Genomic DNA, 18,396 nt, shown 5'->3' on the forward strand with positions numbered 1-18,396 from the left:
AATGAGACCAGAAGGACAAATAGACTCTGTGGCCCTGATGGCTTCTGTAGAGGAGCAGATTCAGCTGTGAGAGCCCAGCTTTATCCCACCCCTCCCATCTAGATGTGTATAAGAGACAGACCTACTCATGAGCCCGGGAGATAGGAAATCTTGGTCCCATTTTATAGATGGGGAAACAGGCCCAAGGAAAGGAAGAGGCTTTTCCAAGACTGTCTACCTGGTTTAGCAGGAGGGACAATGACATTATGGAAGCTTCAGAGAAGGGAAAGAGCTTCTGTCTGTGTAGCTCATTGCCCCAGGCTCTGCCTGCCTGTGAAGCACCAGAGCTGGGTCTGAGCCCTGTGAGTACCTTTAAGCACAGTGCCCTGTTTCATTCATTCATTTGTTTATTTAACCAGTACTAAGCACCTACTCTACCGCCAGGCGTTGAATGGACCGTGGGGATACAGCACTGAAAAAAGGCCAAGTCCTTGCCCTCATGAGCTAACATTCTGATGACAGAGGCATTTACCCTCATATAAATAAATAATATTTCTCTTTCTGTCCCTGGATTTTGCAATTAGGAGACACTTAATTTAAAAATAATTTAGGCCTGCTTCGGTGGCTCATTCCTATAATCCCAGCACTTTGGGAGGCTGAGGCAGGAGGATCCCTTGAGACCAGAAGTTCAAGACCAGCCTGGGCAACAAAACAAGACCCCATATCTACAAAAAACATTTTTAAAAAAAATTAGCCAGGTTTGGTGGCATGTGCTTATGGTCCCGGCTATTTGGGAGGCTGAGGTGGGAGGATTGCTTGAGTCTAGGAGTTGGAGGCTGTAGTGAGCTATGATTGTACTACTGTACTCCAGCCTGGACAACATAGCAAGACCCTGTCTCTAAAGATAATAATAATAATAATTTAAATGCTGTACCTAGACATTCAGAACAAAAGAGAGGCATTTAATTAAACTAGTGTTATCAAAACTGTTGTTGTCTTTTCATAATCAAGGCAGTTGCAGCTATGAAAATCTCACAAGTACCCTCAACATCTATAACTATTATATATCAATTTTTTAAAAAAAGTAGTTGTAGCAAAAACAGATTCTGATTCTCTGTAAGGAAAGGCTTTCGTTAGAATATTCAAAAGGAGCAAGGTACCTCTGAGTGTAGAGAGTTTCCTGTTGCTGAAGGTGTTCGTTTAATTCGACAAACACTTACGAAGTGCTTACTATAGACCAGGCCCTGTGCCTGACCCCGGGAAACAAAGACGAATGAGAAATAGCCCCTGTTTTTACCTAACTCACAGTCTTGCAGATACAGAAGGGATTCAAATAACAGTTCAATTCAACTTAGCAAACTTTTATCAGGTGCTTACTGTCGACTAGACACACTGTTAAAGGTTATTTTCAACTCTACGATTTTTAGTCCCTTATGGTCTTTTATTTTCAGGATTGATAGCTGTCCCTAAATTAGTCCCACATGCAAAATGTCCTCTAATTAGGGAGGAACTGGCGTCTGTTATGTTTATGCTTAAGGGAGGAGCATATCTGTCGAATGACAAGCCTTTCCTTTTGCATCATAACCACTTGGACTTTGTCTTACATCCTTCCCACCAGCTACAGAGATCAGTGGTGGCATCAGGGGAGAAGCAGTTACAAGTGGAGTACCGCATCAGCAAAAGGTAAGAAGGGCCCTTCCTTGGTCATACCTGCTGCCCACCCTCAGGCCCGTAGCATACCTGACTGCCAGTCAGCAATAGCCGTTCAGGGACCGCCAGAGGTGGAGAACCCCTAGTTCACGTTTATAGCGATACATTCTTTTTAAGAGGGAGAAGTTTCCACTCCCCTTTCCCAGATTGTTAGATCATCTGAGGATTTAACTAGAAGGCCATTCGAGAGAGACTTGGAAGAGCTCCTCTGGCCTAAACCAAAAAATAAGTCTGTAGTTGTTCTTCTAAACAGGATTGCTTTTCCAGAAGATACAGTCCTGTCTACATTTGTAATTTTAACTTTACAAGATTCTGTTCCCACCTCCTGACTCATATTCAAAGCATGACTTGCCAACAATGAGACCAGAAGGACAAATAGACTCTGTGGCCCTGATGGCTTCTGTAGAGGAGCAGATTCAGCTGTGAGAGCCCAGCTTTATCCCACCCCTCCAGCCCTGCCCAGCCCCCACTGCAGCCCTTTACTTGCATCCACCAAAGACATGTGAGACAGTGATGTCAGCATCCTTGGCAAGAGGCCAGACCTCAGAATGGGGATTCGTTTGTGCTGTCTGGGAAGGGAGGTGAGTGATCAAAGCTGTGATTCAGAATCATTTGGCTTAACTTACTTGGTCTGGTACATTAAGGGCCTTTCATATTAGTAGTTATTCTCTAAGCTATGGAAGGTCCCTATGACCTCAGCTTCATTGCTTTTTCTAACCTTTCTGATATTGTAGTGTCAGAGAGAAAATTCAGCCTTGGGTTAATTGCTTCCAGGGGAGCAGGTGGTATTTTCTTCCCGTTTCAGAACAAGAAACTACTTTCTTTCTCTACTTGCATCACTCTTCAGCTCTTTGACTTTTGATTCTGTCCTCACAACTTCACTGGAGCTGGTCTCCCAAAGGTCACCAGGGAACTTCTAATTATCAAATCATTTTCCTGCTCGCACACCTTCGCTGACTACCCATTATCCATAAAGTCAAGTCCAGATTCCATATCACAGTGTTTTCAGCTTTCTATGTCATGCCCTGAGGCTGCTTCTCCAGCTGTATCTCCCGTTACTTCTTCCTATCTCCTTATGCATAATTGATTGCCACACCTCCATGTCGGTGCTTATGCTGTTTCTTCAGGCTGGAATACTCCTACATCTTTTCCATCTATTGAAATTTTATGTACCCTTCAAAATTTGGCCTAAATGTCACCTGAGTGCCCCACTGGAATGAACTTCTTCTTCCTCTGTGCTCCCCAGCACTTTAAAGTCTGTTTCTCAATTTTTCACTGTACCTTACTTTGTTCTTAGTTATATTTGTGTTTGTCCTTTCTCCCATAATCCATGAGCTCTTAGAAGGCAATAACCCTGTCTTGGGGATCTCTGTAAACCTAAGAGCATGTGGCATAGCACTCTGCTTGCACTCTATTTAAAAGAATGAACACATTAGTTCATCAAAAGCAAAGAGCAAAGAAATGGTCTTCCATATCATGCCAAGGCTCTTCCCTCAGAGCTTTATGGTCTCCCCAGGAGGCCCACTGGCTTTAGGGAGCACTTCCTCATTTTCCAGGGGCATAAATTCTGATTCCAAAGTTGCCACTTTGTCAGAACCTCAACAAGACATTCAGGAAAAGAGACTGAACTCTGCTGTTTGGTCTTTGCCCTATCCTGGCTTGTCTTGCCATAGAGCAGAGATTTTCCTGTGTTTAAAAGTAACACTAACATATAGCTCACAAAGTGTCTTCATAAGCATTGCCTCTCACAATCTTTTTAAGTCTGTGAAGTAGACATTATTATCATCCCAATTTTATAGACAACACACTGACCCTTAGAGAGGTTAGTGGTTAAATACTTCACTTAGGATCACAGAGGATTGGGGACTCGTCACATTTCTCTAAATCTCAAGCTTTTCCCACTGTATCCGGGTCCCTCTGTTCAGATGTCTCTACACCATAGTAGCTTTGAAGGCAGGGGTTTTGTCTTATTCCTCTTTGTATCTCAATGCCATGAGATTGTTGAGGTAGAGAACAAAGTGAACTGGGCAGACATACCATGAGGAATGAGTAGATAATTAGGCAGTTATGTCTGTCTTCCCTCCCTCTCTTCCTTCCTTCCTTCCATCCTTCCTTCTGGCAATTAACATAATTTATTTGTTTATTCACTCATTCAGAGACATCATTTAGTCATTTCAGGCATCAGATCATTGATGCTTCAATCTGTGGTGTGTTTTAGTGCCTGGCTGAAGGACACCGTTGACCCAATGCTGGTGACCCTTAACCACCGCATTGCTGCCCTCACAGGCCTTGATGTCCGGCCTCCGTATGCAGAGTATCTGCAGGTGGTGAACTATGGCATCGGAGGGCACTATGAGCCTCACTTTGACCACGCTACGGTAATGGTGGAGTCAGTGACCAATCCTCTGGGGTAGGAAGCCAGGGCATTATTTATTTCTGTGAGGCAGAGCTCTTGTAGGCTCTCAGGGAATACTAAGTGAAACCTTAGAACAAAGGTTCTTGTTCTAGAAACATCTGAAAGCATTAGTTTCAAGCATATTGTTGCTGACTCATTTTCTTGTCTGCCACCATCTCTCTTCTAAAATTTGCTGGTGAGGGAAGAATGTGGCTTGTCATGGAATCATCTGACTTCTTCACTCAGGGACTTCCTGGTGAGGATTGTCCTTCCTCCAGTAACTCTTCTATCCTCATGATCTCAACTGGCCATCTTTGCTGATAATAGCAAATATATATATATTTTTAATTTTAGATTCATGGGGTATATATGCTTGTTTTTTGTTTACGTATTTATTTATGTATTTTTTTTTTCTTTATAGGCAGGGTCTTGCTCTGTTGCCAAGGCTGCAATGTAGTGGCACCATCATAGCTCACTGCAGCCTTGAACTCCTGGGCTAAGCGATCCTCCCATCTCAGCCTCCCAAGTAGCTCTAGGACTACACCTGGCTAATTAAAAAATTTTTTTTTGTAGAGACAAGGTCCTGCTATGTTGCCCAGGCTGGTCTTGAACTCCTGGGCTCAAGCAATCCTCCCACCTCAGTCTCCCAAAGTGCTGACATTACAGGAGTGAGCCACTGCACCCAGCCGTGCTTGTTATATGGGTATTACATGTGTAATGGTGGGGACTACAATTCCAGTGTACCCATCACCCAAGTATTGAATGTTGTACCTGATACGTAATTTTTCAATTCTCACTCCCCTTTCACCCTCCCCCATTTTGGAGTTTCCAGTGTCTGTTACCTGCATCTTCATGTCCATGTGTACCCATTGTTTAGCTCCCACTTATAAGTGAGAACATGCAATATCTTATCTTCTGCTTTTGAGTTAGTTCACTTAGGATAATGGCCTCCAGCTCCATCCATGTTGCTGCAGAGGAAATGATTTCATTCTTTTTATGGCTGGAGAGTATTCCATGTTGTATATATACCATACTTTCTTTATTAAATCAACCATTGATGGACATTTAGGTTGGTTCCATTACTTTGCTGTTGTGAATAATGCTGCAATAAGTATCTGGGGGCAGGTGTTTTTTCTTTAATATAATACTTTCTTTTCCTTTGGGTAGATACCCAGTAGTGATTTTTGAGGATTAAAATCACCTCCCCAAAATTGATCTATAAATTGAACCCCAGCTTTATAAAAATTCCAGGAGGGTTATTTTTATAGAAATTAATAAGCTGATCCTAAAATGTATATGGAAATGCAAAAAACCTAGAGCAGCCAAAACAATTTTGAAAAAGAAGAACACATTGGAGGACACACACTACCTGATCTCAAAACTTAGTATAGAGCTACAAGAATCAAGGCAGTGTGGTACCAGTGTAAGGAGAGACACATAGGTCAATGGAACAGAACAGAGTCCAGAAACAAACCAACACATTTATGATCAATTGATTTTGACAAAGGTGCCAAGGAAATTCAGTGAAGAAGATATAATCTTTTCAATAGATGGTATTGGAACAATTTAATATCTATCTGCAAAATAATGATGACTATACATCCTTATCTCACACCATATATGAAAATTAACACAAAATGGATCATAGATGTAAATGTAAAACTATAAAACTTCTAGAAGAAAACATAAGAGAAAATTTTTGTGACCACAGGTTAGGCAAAGATTTCTTAGATAGGACACCAAAGTATAATCCATAAAAGAAGAAAAAAACTGATAAATTGGACCTTATCAAATTAAAATTCTTCGCTTTTCAAAAAACATCGTTAGAAAAGGAAAAGATAAGTCACCAACTAGGAGAAAATATTTGCAAGTCATATATTTGGTAAAGAACTTGGATCCAAAATATCTATAGAACCTTTATAACTCAGTAATAAGATAATTCAATTTTTTTAATGGACAAAAAGTTCTTTGAGTAGGCACCTCTCCAAAGAGGATAAATGAATGGCTGAGAAGCATATGGAAAGATGTTCGACATCATTAGGGAAATGCAAATTAAAACCACAATGAGATAGCACTGCACTCTCCTACGATGGCTACAATAAAATAAGATAATACCAAGTGTTGGTGAGGATGTGGAGGAACTGAAGCTCTCATACACTGCTAGTGGGAATGCAAAATTATATAGACACTTTGGAAAAAAGTTTGACAGTTTCTTAAAATGTTAAAGGTTTACCTACTTATGATCCAGCCATTTCACACCTATGTATTTTACCCAAAAGAAAAAGAAAATATGTCTCTACAAACACTTGTCCACAAAAGTTTATAGTAGCTTTATTTGTAATAACCAAGAATTGGAAACAGCCCAGATGTCTGTCAATAGGTGAATGGATAAACAAATTTTGATATATCTGCACAATGGAATGCTAGAGAGAGAAAGCAGATAAGTGGGTTGCCTGAGGTTGGAGGTGGGAGCAGGGATTGACTGCTAATTGGCATGAAGGAACTTTTCAGCAGATGGAAGTGTTCTGTGTTCTAAACCTCAATTGTGGGAATGATTGGATGACTGTTAAAATTTACTAAAACTTACTGAACAGTAGGCTTACAAGGGGTGAATTTTACGGAATGTAAATCATATCTCAAACTGTTCCATGACAAAAAGAAAAGAGTATGTCTCTTCAGCAAGTAATTGGAACTCTGGCCTTCTGATTTGGTATTCCTACAGAATAATTATCTGTAATATTTTATTTATTAATTGCTACATTTCACAGAAAACTCAGAGGTGCAATTAACCCCTTATATAGTACTTTCATTACTGACAAGTAGTTCTCTTTGGTTAGTATACAATTTTTTTATACAAGTATCTAATAAATTAGTAAAAAAAAAAAAAATTGTATTGAGTACCTGCCAGCAAAGGCGGGCACATACTCCAGTAGGTGTAGCTCAGAACTATATCCCATCTTTGATGCCCCCATTTTACTTCTATTTGTATTAATAGTGGGATCCTGCCTGTCCCACTGGTGCCATGTGCGTAAAATAATGATATGTTCTGTTTTTTTCTCAGTCACCAAGCAGCCCCCTCTACAGAATGAAGTCTGGAAACCGAGTTGCAACATTTATGATCTATGTGAGTCTTGCTCTGGGTTTCTTACTTCATAACTGACTATAGCTCTACTTTATTTTATTGTTTTCAAAGCAATTTCATATATTGATTTTATCTGGTATTCAGCACAAAAATCTCCCAGAATTGTGCAAATTTCAGACAGCATTTTTGATAGGCACTGTAGGAGATGTAAAGAAATACAAGACAAGGTTTCTACCCTTAAAGAGCTGACAGTGTGTAAATCTAAATATGACCTTGGTATGGGCAGTGGGTTAGGATGGGAAGTAGAGCTCCACTGAAGGCAAAGAGATAGAGAGACTTGAACAACACAGGAGGAGGATCTGAGAGTCTGTGTCCTTGAGGTCTCATGGACTAATCAGTGTTGAAAAACAACCCATAGATGAGGTTGTGGAGCTGTGGGGAGAGACAGGGATGAGGAATGAGGCAGCAGATTTACAAGAGGGAAGAATAGAGACACTGAGAGAAATTCAGCGAGTGCCGCCTCTGATATTTAGTGAAAATTATCTTCCTTATCTCTCTATAAAATCTTCAGTAAAATCTTCATGACACCCCTTTCAAAATAAAACAATAAATTGTACTTCTCTCCTAATTCCTGGCCTGATCAGGATTCGGCCCCAGTCTGTATCATCTCACCTATCCCCTTTCCTTCAGATCATGTGGGTTTACTTCCTTCTCTGTGGCAAGCCATAATTTCAATCACCTGTCACTGGAAGAGATTATTAGAATTAATCACTTATTAGAAGAGATATCTTACTGTTCACTGAAGGGGCTCTATATAACAACCAAGGATGAAGTCCTTGTTTCAGGCTCATTAGAATAACAGACATCCTGCACCCCAGCTTTTCCTCTTCTATTAGAACTGTTTCTGGTCTCCACAGGATAGCCAAGAAAGGGCAGTTGGAGGCCAGCATTCTGTGTAGTCTTTAATGCCAGCAATGTCAATGTGTTTCTCTATGTGGCTCAGTTCTGTACTGCCTATGGAACTGGAAGGCTTCCACTTACAATGGTGTCTGGCCTCATTCTGATCATTGGAGCTGCAGCTGGTTGCATCTCTGGTTTAGCACTCCAGCTGTCATGGGAGGTCACAGACAGTGAAAGAATGAACTACTGCCAAAAAAATAGGGCATCTAGGGCACAATATATCTCTGTTCTTTATCCCCTCAGTATCTTCTATGGCTGGTTCCCTCGTTACAGGGCCCCAGTTACTATAGCAAAGGTAGCATGGGTATAAAAGCCCAGTAATTTTAAATGGCAAGTGCATGTGTGTGTGTTTGTGTTTGTGCACGCACTCTCACACACTTTCACATGCATGTGCATGAATGTGCATTTGGGTTTTAAGTATTTGAGACACAGTGGAATGGAATGCACTTTGGGTTTGGAGTCAGTTGACCTAATCCTGATTCTGCCACTTACTATGTGACCTCAGCACAGATTACATCTATTATTTGAGCTCACTTTTCGCCCTGTGCTTCCTCATAGTGTTGTTGTGAGGATTTGATGAGATAATGTAAGAAGGGATGTCACTCTGGAAAGTTCCATACTGTATGTTTCTGTCATTGTATCCTACAGAGCAATTAAAGGAAAGGGTCTCGTAAAGGGGAATCAGTATCGTGGGACCTGGGAAGTGCTAGATTATGCCTAAGTCTTTTATCTGCAGGTTGGGATTTCTTGAGACAATTTCAAGACAAACATTTCTCAAGACAAATGTTAAGGTCTGTGGGAAAACTAAGACTGATATTGTAGGGAGAAAATAATCTTTAAGAAGTACAGAGGATTGAGTTGAGATCCAGTTGGTGATTTTCTGCTCAGATTGGACATGAGATCAGTCCCAAGCTGGGTGCAGTGTGTGCACCTGTAGTCCCAGCTACTTGGCAGGCTGAGGCAAGAAAATCGCTTGAGCCCAGCAGTTTGAGTCCAGCCTGGGTAACAGAGTGAGAACCTGTCTCTATTAAAAAAAAAAAAAAATTCCGCCCCAATACAAAACAGTAGAAGGTATACAGAGGGAAGATTTCTCTCCCTTCCCCACTGTTCTCATGGCCCATGCTGTGCTCATGAGATTCATTGCACGCAGAATCTGATTTTCTTTTTAGTGTGTTGGCTATGTCATTCCTTTCCACCATATTGTAAAACCACAGGTAAAAGAATGCAGGAAAGTCCAGGTTGCCCCTTACTGGCAAGGGCTGGAATAGAATAATCTAATTTGTTAGTTACTTAAACACAAGGAACCAATTGTTGTTCTTGTCGGCTTTCCCAGTGTGCTACAGGGGGAGCCAAGGAATGCTGATAGTCACCACTGTCGTTTCCAGGTTCCAAATCACCACGTCAGTTCACTTGCATCTACCAAGGGCCAGCATCCTACCTCCTATACCTCTTGCTCTGTAACACAAGTAAATGTGCTGGGATCTGACTGCCATAAGATTAAAGAGCATGAACCTTCCAGTAGATAGTGCTAGGCAGCGTGAGGTAAAACTGGCACTTTTGTGTGATGCTACTGCTGCAAAAATAATTTAGCAAAATGTGTAAGAAGTATAAAACTTACGCATATCCTTTTGACCCCATAATACTAGTGCTAAGACTCTTTCCTATGAAAACAATCCAAAATGCAAAGTGATTTGTTTTCATTAAGTTGTTCAGTGCAGTGTTGTTTATAATAGTAAATGTTTGGATATGACCTAAATTTCCAAAGGTGTAGCATGATGGTTATGAGCGGGGGCTTTGTAGTCACACGGCACTGGCTCAGCTCAAATCCTGGCTCTGTCTCGGAAGAGTCATGTGACCTTTTATAAGGTACCTAAGCTCTCTGAGACTTGGTTTCTTCATCTGTAAAATGAGAAGAGTTAAAAATAGTAACAATTGTAACTCCTAGGATTGTTTTGAGGAATAAATGAGATAATATATTTATAAGGACATAGTGTAACGTCTAGCATATAGTCAGTGCCCAATAAATGTCAACTATCACTAAGTGAACTGTAACTTTTTTCTGGATGGTACAATGATAAGTATTGTTATTTAAAAATATTTTCCTGTTTTAAAAAAGTTTATAATTATTATATATTTCTGTGACAACCAGAAAAAAAGCTTCACATTAAGAAAACATATCCATAATCCTAGAACAGACCAGTGATGAAACTCCTTAGCTTGGGTTTCCTGGAGAGGAGCAGAGTGATCTGGAGAATATGCCAAAGGTGTAATGAGTAGTTCCTATGATGCCCAGCTTCCAAGAAGAATCATAGTCTAAACTGGTTTTCAAGCCACAAGTCATGATTCGTTATAGGTTGTGAGATTAGTTTAGTGGTTCTGATGAGCATTTCAGAGAACTACGCTAGAATAGAATAAAACAAAATAGAGAAGATCAGAAGTTATCTCAGTAAGAATGTTTTATGACAATTATATTTCAGGCTGTGTGTGTGTGTGTGTTTGTGTGTGTGTGTGTATGTGTGTGTGTGTGTCTTGGGTCATTATTTAAAATGTATTTTTTCCTAAGGGTCTCAGTCAAAAAAGTTTGAATCTACTTATTGTAGCCCTCAATAAGGATGTTAACTGGAAGGGAAAAGAAAGAAGGAATACCAAAACATTGTCCTCTTGTGGCCCTGTAGGCAACACCAATGCCATTGAGTAGGCTCCCGAAATTCCTCCTAAGTTGGATCACTGTCTTTCAAGTATTTCTCTCAGAGTTGAATAGAAGACCGTGGGAAGGAATCTATGCAGAAATGACGTCATATGACAGAGTAGGGAAGTCGGTGGCTGTTTTAACTCTGGCTTCTTCCTCTGGTCTTGTAGCTGAGCTCGGTGGAAGCTGGAGGAGCCACAGCCTTCATCTATGCCAACCTCAGCGTGCCTGTGGTTAAGGTGAGTGGGGCCCTGGTCCCAGAAGATGGAGTTGAGGGAGTGCAGCGCTCACCCCCTAACCTTCACGCTCTCTGTGCTTGCAAGCCCATTCCTGGGAGGAGGGCCAAAAAGAGATCTTCCCCAATTCTCAGAATCACAGATCATCCAATAGTCTTCTTTACTATCACGAACATACTTGTCACTTGTGCCTCTATTTGTTATTTTATTTACACTTACCTCGCGAGTAGATGATTACACGTCTGTCTTCCCTGTCACAGTACAGCTCCTCAAGATAAGAGCTCTGTTTTATTTACTTTGGATCCTCTACAGCGTCTAGTTCCTTCCATTATTAGTTCAGTCCACATTAAGAGCTAGAGACACAGTGGGTGCAGAGGGAAATTCATAGCCCTTTGATCCAGGAGTTTACAGAGATGTCAGCAGGCATTCTGATGGTGCAATAGGAATTTGGAAAGGATAGGCACTGAGGAGAACCGAGTGTAAGAGGTTTGCTTCATGAATGAGCATTTCCTCCAAATTTCAGATCAGTCCAACTCCCTGGCAGCTCTTACCTAATTTAGGAATGAAATGTAGATAACTAAATGAGATCATTCCTGTAAAGCGGGTAGTACAGTGCCTGACGCATTCTAAGCATTTGATAAATTAATGCCAGGTATCTCTGAATGCTCAGGAACTTGGTGCCTCTTGTAGGCTTGGGAACATAGAGACTGCCGATGCATCCTGGAAAGCTCTTCATGACCTGGGGTTTTGTCTACTTTGAGGGCCAAAGTTAAAGTAATTTGACTACAGGAAGTAGATAGGGCAAAGAAGCAGTGTGTGGGGGAAAAACATACAGGATTTAGCGTCAGAACACCTGGGCTTGCGTCCTCACTTTGCTCCTTCTTTTGCTGCATTATTTAATGCCCTGGGCCTCCAGTTCTTTGCTAGGAAAATGGGGACTATGATACTGCCTGCTCCCTGAAGGTGTTAGTCATAAGTGCCTACGGGAGGAAAAACTTCTGAGTTGGTGATGTGCTTGGCTGTGTAAGGAATATTTTGTTCCACCTTGTGGTTTTGTTGGGTGTTTCTCCTCAGTGACCCAATGACAGACATGCTCACCTTTCTCCCAGAACTCACCATGCTGTCTTGTTCAGGTCTGTTTTATGTCTGTTTCTTGTGAGCTCCTGGAGAGCAGAACTGGACGTGATTTGTCTCTGCAGCCCCAGGACCTGGGGTGCAGTGGACTCTGTCAGTGACGCATGCATGAATGAGTAAATGGCAACTTATGCCATTTTGTGCCATTTTATGCATGCATTGCCCCCAGACTGCATGGAAAGGCTTCTTCAATGACATGCCTGCATTTGTCCTTAGTATGTGCTTCCCGAGGACTGAGGTTCTGGACTGACCCTCCCTGGGGCTGGGCCCTCTTGTTTCAGAATGCAGCACTGTTTTGGTGGAACCTGCATAGGAGTGGTGAAGGGGACAGTGACACACTTCATGCGGGCTGTCCTGTCCTGGTGGGAGATAAGTGGGGTAAGTCCTGCCTTTCTAGCATGAGAAGGGGGTACGGGGTGCAGAGTAGAGTGAAACAGGGGATGGGTGGGACCTAGCACAGCCATCCCATTCTAAACGCTTCATTACAGTGCCACATTATATTGAGAAGATCGGATTATGAATGAGGTGCCCCCAACAGATTGCCCCATAACAGGCAGGGGTTCCTGTTACAGAGTAACTGTCAGTAAAGGTTTATTCACCTGACCAGATAGGCTTTGATTCCTGAGGACCTCCAGAGAGGAATATGTTGTCCCATCCACACTCTACCCCAAGGAAAGATGTGTCAAGCCATTGCCTCTCGCATTTAGTGTTCCCCATGAGGAGGTGGGAAAACAAAGAAGAGATCAGTAAGCAGATGGACGTGTTTATGTCACATATACGTCCAGGAGCACTTAGCTCTGAATACAGAAAAAGAAGTGGAAGGGGGCTCATGAGCTGAGGTGGAAGCTGCCAGGAGATGCCATCTGTTTTTCTCTCAGTACTCTGCAATGGCTTCACGGGGGACATGGGCTTCTAAAATGAAGGGTGAGTGACCTTAGTTCCCAAACATTTGAAAATGAGTTTCCAGGAGACAGGACCTGTCACATTTTTCCAGAGGACGATGTCCTCTTTGCTATTTATCTGCTGGAACAAACAGCTTGTAGTCCATAGTGAGGCCAGGACTAGGATGGGCAAGTGAGTTGCCTAGGATGCAGAATTTAAGGGGGTACTCACATGCCCCTGTGAGTGCGCACCAGTCTGCAGCACTGCTGCTGTTTGCTCTACTGAGTCTGCTGTCTCCTTCTTCCCCGTTCTCTCCCAGTGGCCAACAAGTGGATACATGAGTATGGACAGGAATTCCGCAGACCCTGCAGCTCCAGCCCTGAAGACTGAACTGTTGTCAGAGAGAAGCTGGTGGAGTCCTGTGGCTTTCCAGAGAAGCCAGGAGCCAAAAGCTGGGGTAGGAGAGGAGAAAGCAGAGCAGCCTCCTGGAGGAAGGCCTTGTCAGCTTTGCCTGTGCCTTGCAAATCAGAGGCAAGGGAGAGGTCGTTACCAGGGGACACAGAATGTACGTTTGATCTGCTCCAACCATGGGAGTCAGAGTAGGATGCATAGTACAAAGGAGGGGGGAGTGGAGGCCTGAGAGGCAAGTTTCTGGAGCTCAGATACTCTCTGTTGGGAACAGGACATCTCGACAGTCTCAGGTTCGATCAGTGGGTCTTTTGGCACTTTGAACCTTAACCACAAGGACCAAGAAGTGGTAATGAGGACACCTGCAGGAGGGGCTAGCCTGACTCCCAGAACTTTAAGCCCTTCTCCCTACTATCTTCTGTTGCAGCCCAAGTAGGGAGTGTCCCCCTCCCAGAAGCATATCCCAGACGAGTGGTACATTATATAAGGACTTTTTTTAAGTTGAAAGCAACTTTCTTTTCTTTTTATATGATGGCTTTTTAATGCAGTCATTAAAAATGTTTACAAATCATTTTCCCAACTGAGAATATTCTTACATTATAATGCTGAGTGGAAAAAAAGGCACAGTACTGTTGGCCCTCCACATCCATGTGTTCCCCATGTATGGATTGCACCTCAGATTGAAAATATTTGAAAAAAAAAAAACCATGGCTGATAACAGACTTTATTCTGTACATGCTCAGTACAGAAAAAATAGATTGTATTGTATCCCCTAAACAACACAGTATAACATCTTCTTACACAGCTTTTAAATTGTGTTAGGTATTATAAGTAATCTAGAGGTGACAAAGTATATGGGAGGATGTGTACAGGTTGCAGGTTATATGCAAATACTACACCATTTTATACAAGAGACTTGAACATCTGTAGATTTTGGTGTCCTCTTGAAGTCCTGGAACCAACTCCCCATGGATGCTGAGGAATGACTGTACAGCATTTTATTTATGCTGTAATCTCAGTGCAGCTCACCTCCCACCACTGTCCCCGGCTACATTCCAGATACTGGAATTCTTTCTTGTCCCCATCACCACCATGTCCATCACCACCACCTTCACTCCCACTTCTCAGCCCTTGACATTTGCCATCCCCTCAGTCTTTCCACCGCTGAGCTCTTTTCGTCATTCCACTCAATGCAGTGGCTCAATATTACCTCACAGAGCTTCCATGACCATGCCACCACCCAGCCACTTTCTTTCATATGAACTGACTTTGTTTTCTTCATAACACTTCTCAGGATTGAAATGACTTTGTTCATTTGTTTAACTTTGGTCAGTTGCCTTCCTTGCAGTGGAAGTGCTTTGTGGCTGTGCTGTACTTTGTAAATGCCTCTATTCCAGCCCTCAGGTCACCGAATTTCAATGTCTATGTATTTGCCAGGCTGCCCCCTCTAGGCTCTGTGCTCCTCATTCCTCTCGGTAGCCCCAGAAGAAGGTCTGGTTCAGCGTGAGGAGGCGTTCAGCAGTTCTGAAAGGCATCCTCTGAGCTGTGCTCTGGAGGACATAGACTTTTTGTAAGTGGAGTGTGATGAGAAGTGTTTCCCAGCAAAAGGCCTAGCAGGGGCTAAGGCTGCATGGATGGGTGATTGTGATATTTGGGCACTTGTGCCAAGAGAACATTTCAGGCCACTTGGCTCAGGATCCTTCATGGGGCTGTGGGCATGTATTGCTCACAAGGAAGCCACACAGTGTAAGGACTGGGTGGTTGGATGCCCGCCGTCTCTGCCCCTTCCCCGCAAGCCCGTAGGACCTCAGCTTCCCAGAGCTCTGTGGCCCCAAGGGAAAGGCTCTGATGTTCTAATACCCAGCTTCCTCAGAGTCTGAAGTGCATCTTGTCACATTCCCAGGATTTCTGCAGAGCACACCAGGATTCTGGAAATCCTCTTACTAAGTTACTATCACTACTCACAACCTGCCTCCTCCAGTTCCAAGAGGAACAGGCCTGAGACGAGACAGAAAGCGACTGTCTGCAGGGGAGGCTGCTCCCTTTTCATCACAGAACCTGGACTTCTCAGAATTACAGGATGGGTCTGAGCTAATCAGAGTATTGGCACTGTTCTAAGAGCTTCATGCGTTAAATATTTAATGCTCATTCCAACCCTATGAGGTCAATACAGTTATCCCCATTTTACAGATAAGGAGGCAGATTTATAGAGTTAAGTCACTTGTTGAGAGTACCACAGACTGGCCCCAAATCTTGCGCTTTTAATAATGTCTGAGATGGGGCAGTAATCAAACATCTTGACCAGGCGACTGAGACTCAGAAAAGTCTGGCTGCAAATTAATAACTGCTTAATGAGTAATCCTCAGGGGCAGGCCCTGGGCTCAGTGGGTGCTGTGGGGATACAGAGGATGCAGCCCTGGAAGCTGGGCCGGTAGGGGGATAAGACAAAATGCATCCTGAGTTCAGTGTCGTTGAAGCACGATGTGACGATGTTGCATGCAGAAAGAGATGAATGACCACTGAATGCTGCCATCAAGAGGGAGGGGAGCCTTGTGATTTGGGGTAGTTGAGAAAGCCTCATTTGTTTATTCGAGTCACACTGACAAGGTGCCTACTCAGTGTCAGGCCCTTGCTGGCACTAGGGAGGGAAAGGAGAATTACATGCTGACCCTGCCCCTAGAAATGGAGCAGACCCTCAAATCATCACGAGACATGTGGCCACGAGTGGAGACATGAACAGGCTGCATTAAGAGGCTCCCCTCACCCCTGGAAGTTTCATGGGAAGGAGGGACTTGAGCAAGTCTTGAAGATGAGCAGAGTCCCTAGAGGCTGAGGAGAGACCAGGCTGGGTGTATACTAGGGGGCATGCTGTAGGGACAGTGACGCTTTACTTTTGGCCAGCATGTTCATTGTCAAAACACTTTACCACTCCACTTGAACTTCACCTCCCCAGGGAGGAGAGCATAGCAGGTACTGTGGAAAGTGAGGTGGGAATGGTTAGTGGCTTCCTGGGGCTTCCTGGTAGAGCTGGGGCTGGTCTGTCTCCCTTACCAGTGTTCTTTCCACCAGACGGCTTTCAAAACCACGTTGCTCCTAGAGTGGAAAGGCCTAATTCTTATATTTGCACTAATTGTTATATTTGCCTAATTCTATATTTGCACTAGTCTCCATGCCCTCTGAATCTGACCAGTCCTGATAAAGTGGCATGGCCTTGGGTCCCACTTAGTAGATAGATAGACAGCTAATTCTAAGCAGGGTCAACTGTGGCTTGGGGCACTGATATTTTTATAATTTTATTTCTTTCTTTCTCAGACTCCAAGTTCAAGTGATCCTCCCGCCTCAGCCTCCAAAGTGCTAGAATTACAGGCATGAGCCACTGCACCCAGCCTGTTTCTTTCTTTCTTGCACTGTTCTGTGAGCTGTTTTCCAATAGCCTTGTCCAACCTGGGTTTCTGGCACTGCACTATATATCACTTGCAAGCCTGATTCCAGATAATATTCTTTACATTAAAGTCTATTATCATTATCATTAGTAACCATATCATTTATGATAGGCCAGGCGCTGTGCTGAGAACTTAGGTGTATTTGTCTCCTTTAAGCCTCAAAATGAGATGAGTACTATTATGCCCATTTTATAGATGAGGGAAACTGAGGCAGAGAAAGTATAACTTGCCTGAAGTCATCCAAGTATAAAATAGCAGAGGCAGGATTCAAATCCATGTCAGTCTGTCACCAAAGACCCTAACTAGCCCTCCGTTGTCTGTATTCCATGTTATTTTGCTGTCAATTCTGTGCTTCCATTGACAATAATCTTTTGGAGCCAATAATTTTACGGCAGGGGGATCTCCAACATTTTCCCAGGTATTGAAAATGTCTATCCCTTGTGCCACTGATGCCTAATAGTTAAGAACTCTTGTCAGATGTAGATATCTGTTGAATATAGGAATGAATCAGTTCTGCAAATGTATGGTGAACACTTGTTGAGTGACCTGCCCATGCTAGCTGCTTCATGAGAATCCAAGAAAAGAAGACAGCCTGCTCACTGCCCTTAAGGCAGAGCTGGTCCATGCCCAGATGTAAGCGAGAATTGGATAGAATCAAGTGGGAAGCTGTGTGCTGCTCATCCTAAGGATTGTGGGAGCTTGGAGCGAGAACAGGACCCTATGGCCAGAATATGCTGAGGGTGTCCACGTTAGAGCCCCAGAAACACATGGAAAGAGGAAGAATGTGTGCCTGTGCAATGCAAGGTGCAGCGGCCATCCTGCTTGTCCCTCTTTCAGACACAACAGGGGAGTAGAGAGAGCTGTCTGGGAGGAGAAAGCAAGAGGGTGTTGATTCCGGGGACTCTTGTTCAGTCATGCCAACGGCAGCACAAACTGCCTTCTCATAGAACCACTGAAAGAGTCTCTTGTTGGGGGGCCTTGGCTGCTCAAGCTGGGAGAAGCAAAGGAGCCTGTGTGTAGGGGCTGGGGTTGGGAGAGAGGGACATTGACCTGCAGATTGCTGTGTACTCAGTAGAACTATGAAATCGGCTAAGGGCTAGGGGGAGGAAACAAACATTTGTGCCTTCTCTTTGCCGTGGATCACTCTCCTGTATCATAGTCACAACAATTGTCATCCCTTTTGGCAAAGGAGGAAAGTGGGGTTTAAAGAAAAGACATCACTGAGTTCACACAGCCAGGGGCAGAACCAGGATCTGGAGCTTGGGGGGAAGTCTCCCACTTCTCCTAGCTGCTTCTAACCTCTTTCTGGACTTTTTCTCTCTTCCCCGCTGTGGACCCCCACAATTTTCTCCCCCTTCGGAATCAGAGCCTGCCTCTTTCCCTTCTTCCTCTCTGCCACATCTCTCTTTATATTCACTTCATTGGTCACAGGACCCCTCCCATGAAGTGCTTGATCTGCCCATTCTCCCTAAGGTTTG

General features: G+C 43.4%; 1 protein-coding gene across 1 annotated transcript in view; it reads left to right on the forward strand.

The window, feature by feature from the left end:
- P4HA3 (prolyl 4-hydroxylase, alpha polypeptide III) overlaps positions 1 to 14,046 on the forward strand; it is a gene marked incomplete at its 5' end in the record, with an annotated part of 49,496 nt that extends 35,450 nt beyond the window's left edge. The window contains 6 exons of the mRNA XM_011996227.1: positions 1,598 to 1,662; positions 3,908 to 4,067; positions 7,146 to 7,208; positions 10,986 to 11,054; positions 12,467 to 12,563; positions 13,387 to 14,046. Coding sequence (XP_011851617.1) covers positions 1,598 to 1,662; positions 3,908 to 4,067; positions 7,146 to 7,208; positions 10,986 to 11,054; positions 12,467 to 12,563; positions 13,387 to 13,457 — 525 coding nt within the window. The remainder of the gene's footprint in view (positions 1 to 1,597; positions 1,663 to 3,907; positions 4,068 to 7,145; positions 7,209 to 10,985; positions 11,055 to 12,466; positions 12,564 to 13,386) is intronic.
- Positions 14,047 to 18,396: the final 4,350 nt, after the last annotated feature.

This window comes from Mandrillus leucophaeus, unplaced genomic scaffold, assembly GCF_000951045.1.
Source record: "Mandrillus leucophaeus isolate KB7577 unplaced genomic scaffold, Mleu.le_1.0 Scaffold504, whole genome shotgun sequence".
Taxonomy (NCBI): domain Eukaryota; kingdom Metazoa; phylum Chordata; class Mammalia; order Primates; family Cercopithecidae; genus Mandrillus; species Mandrillus leucophaeus.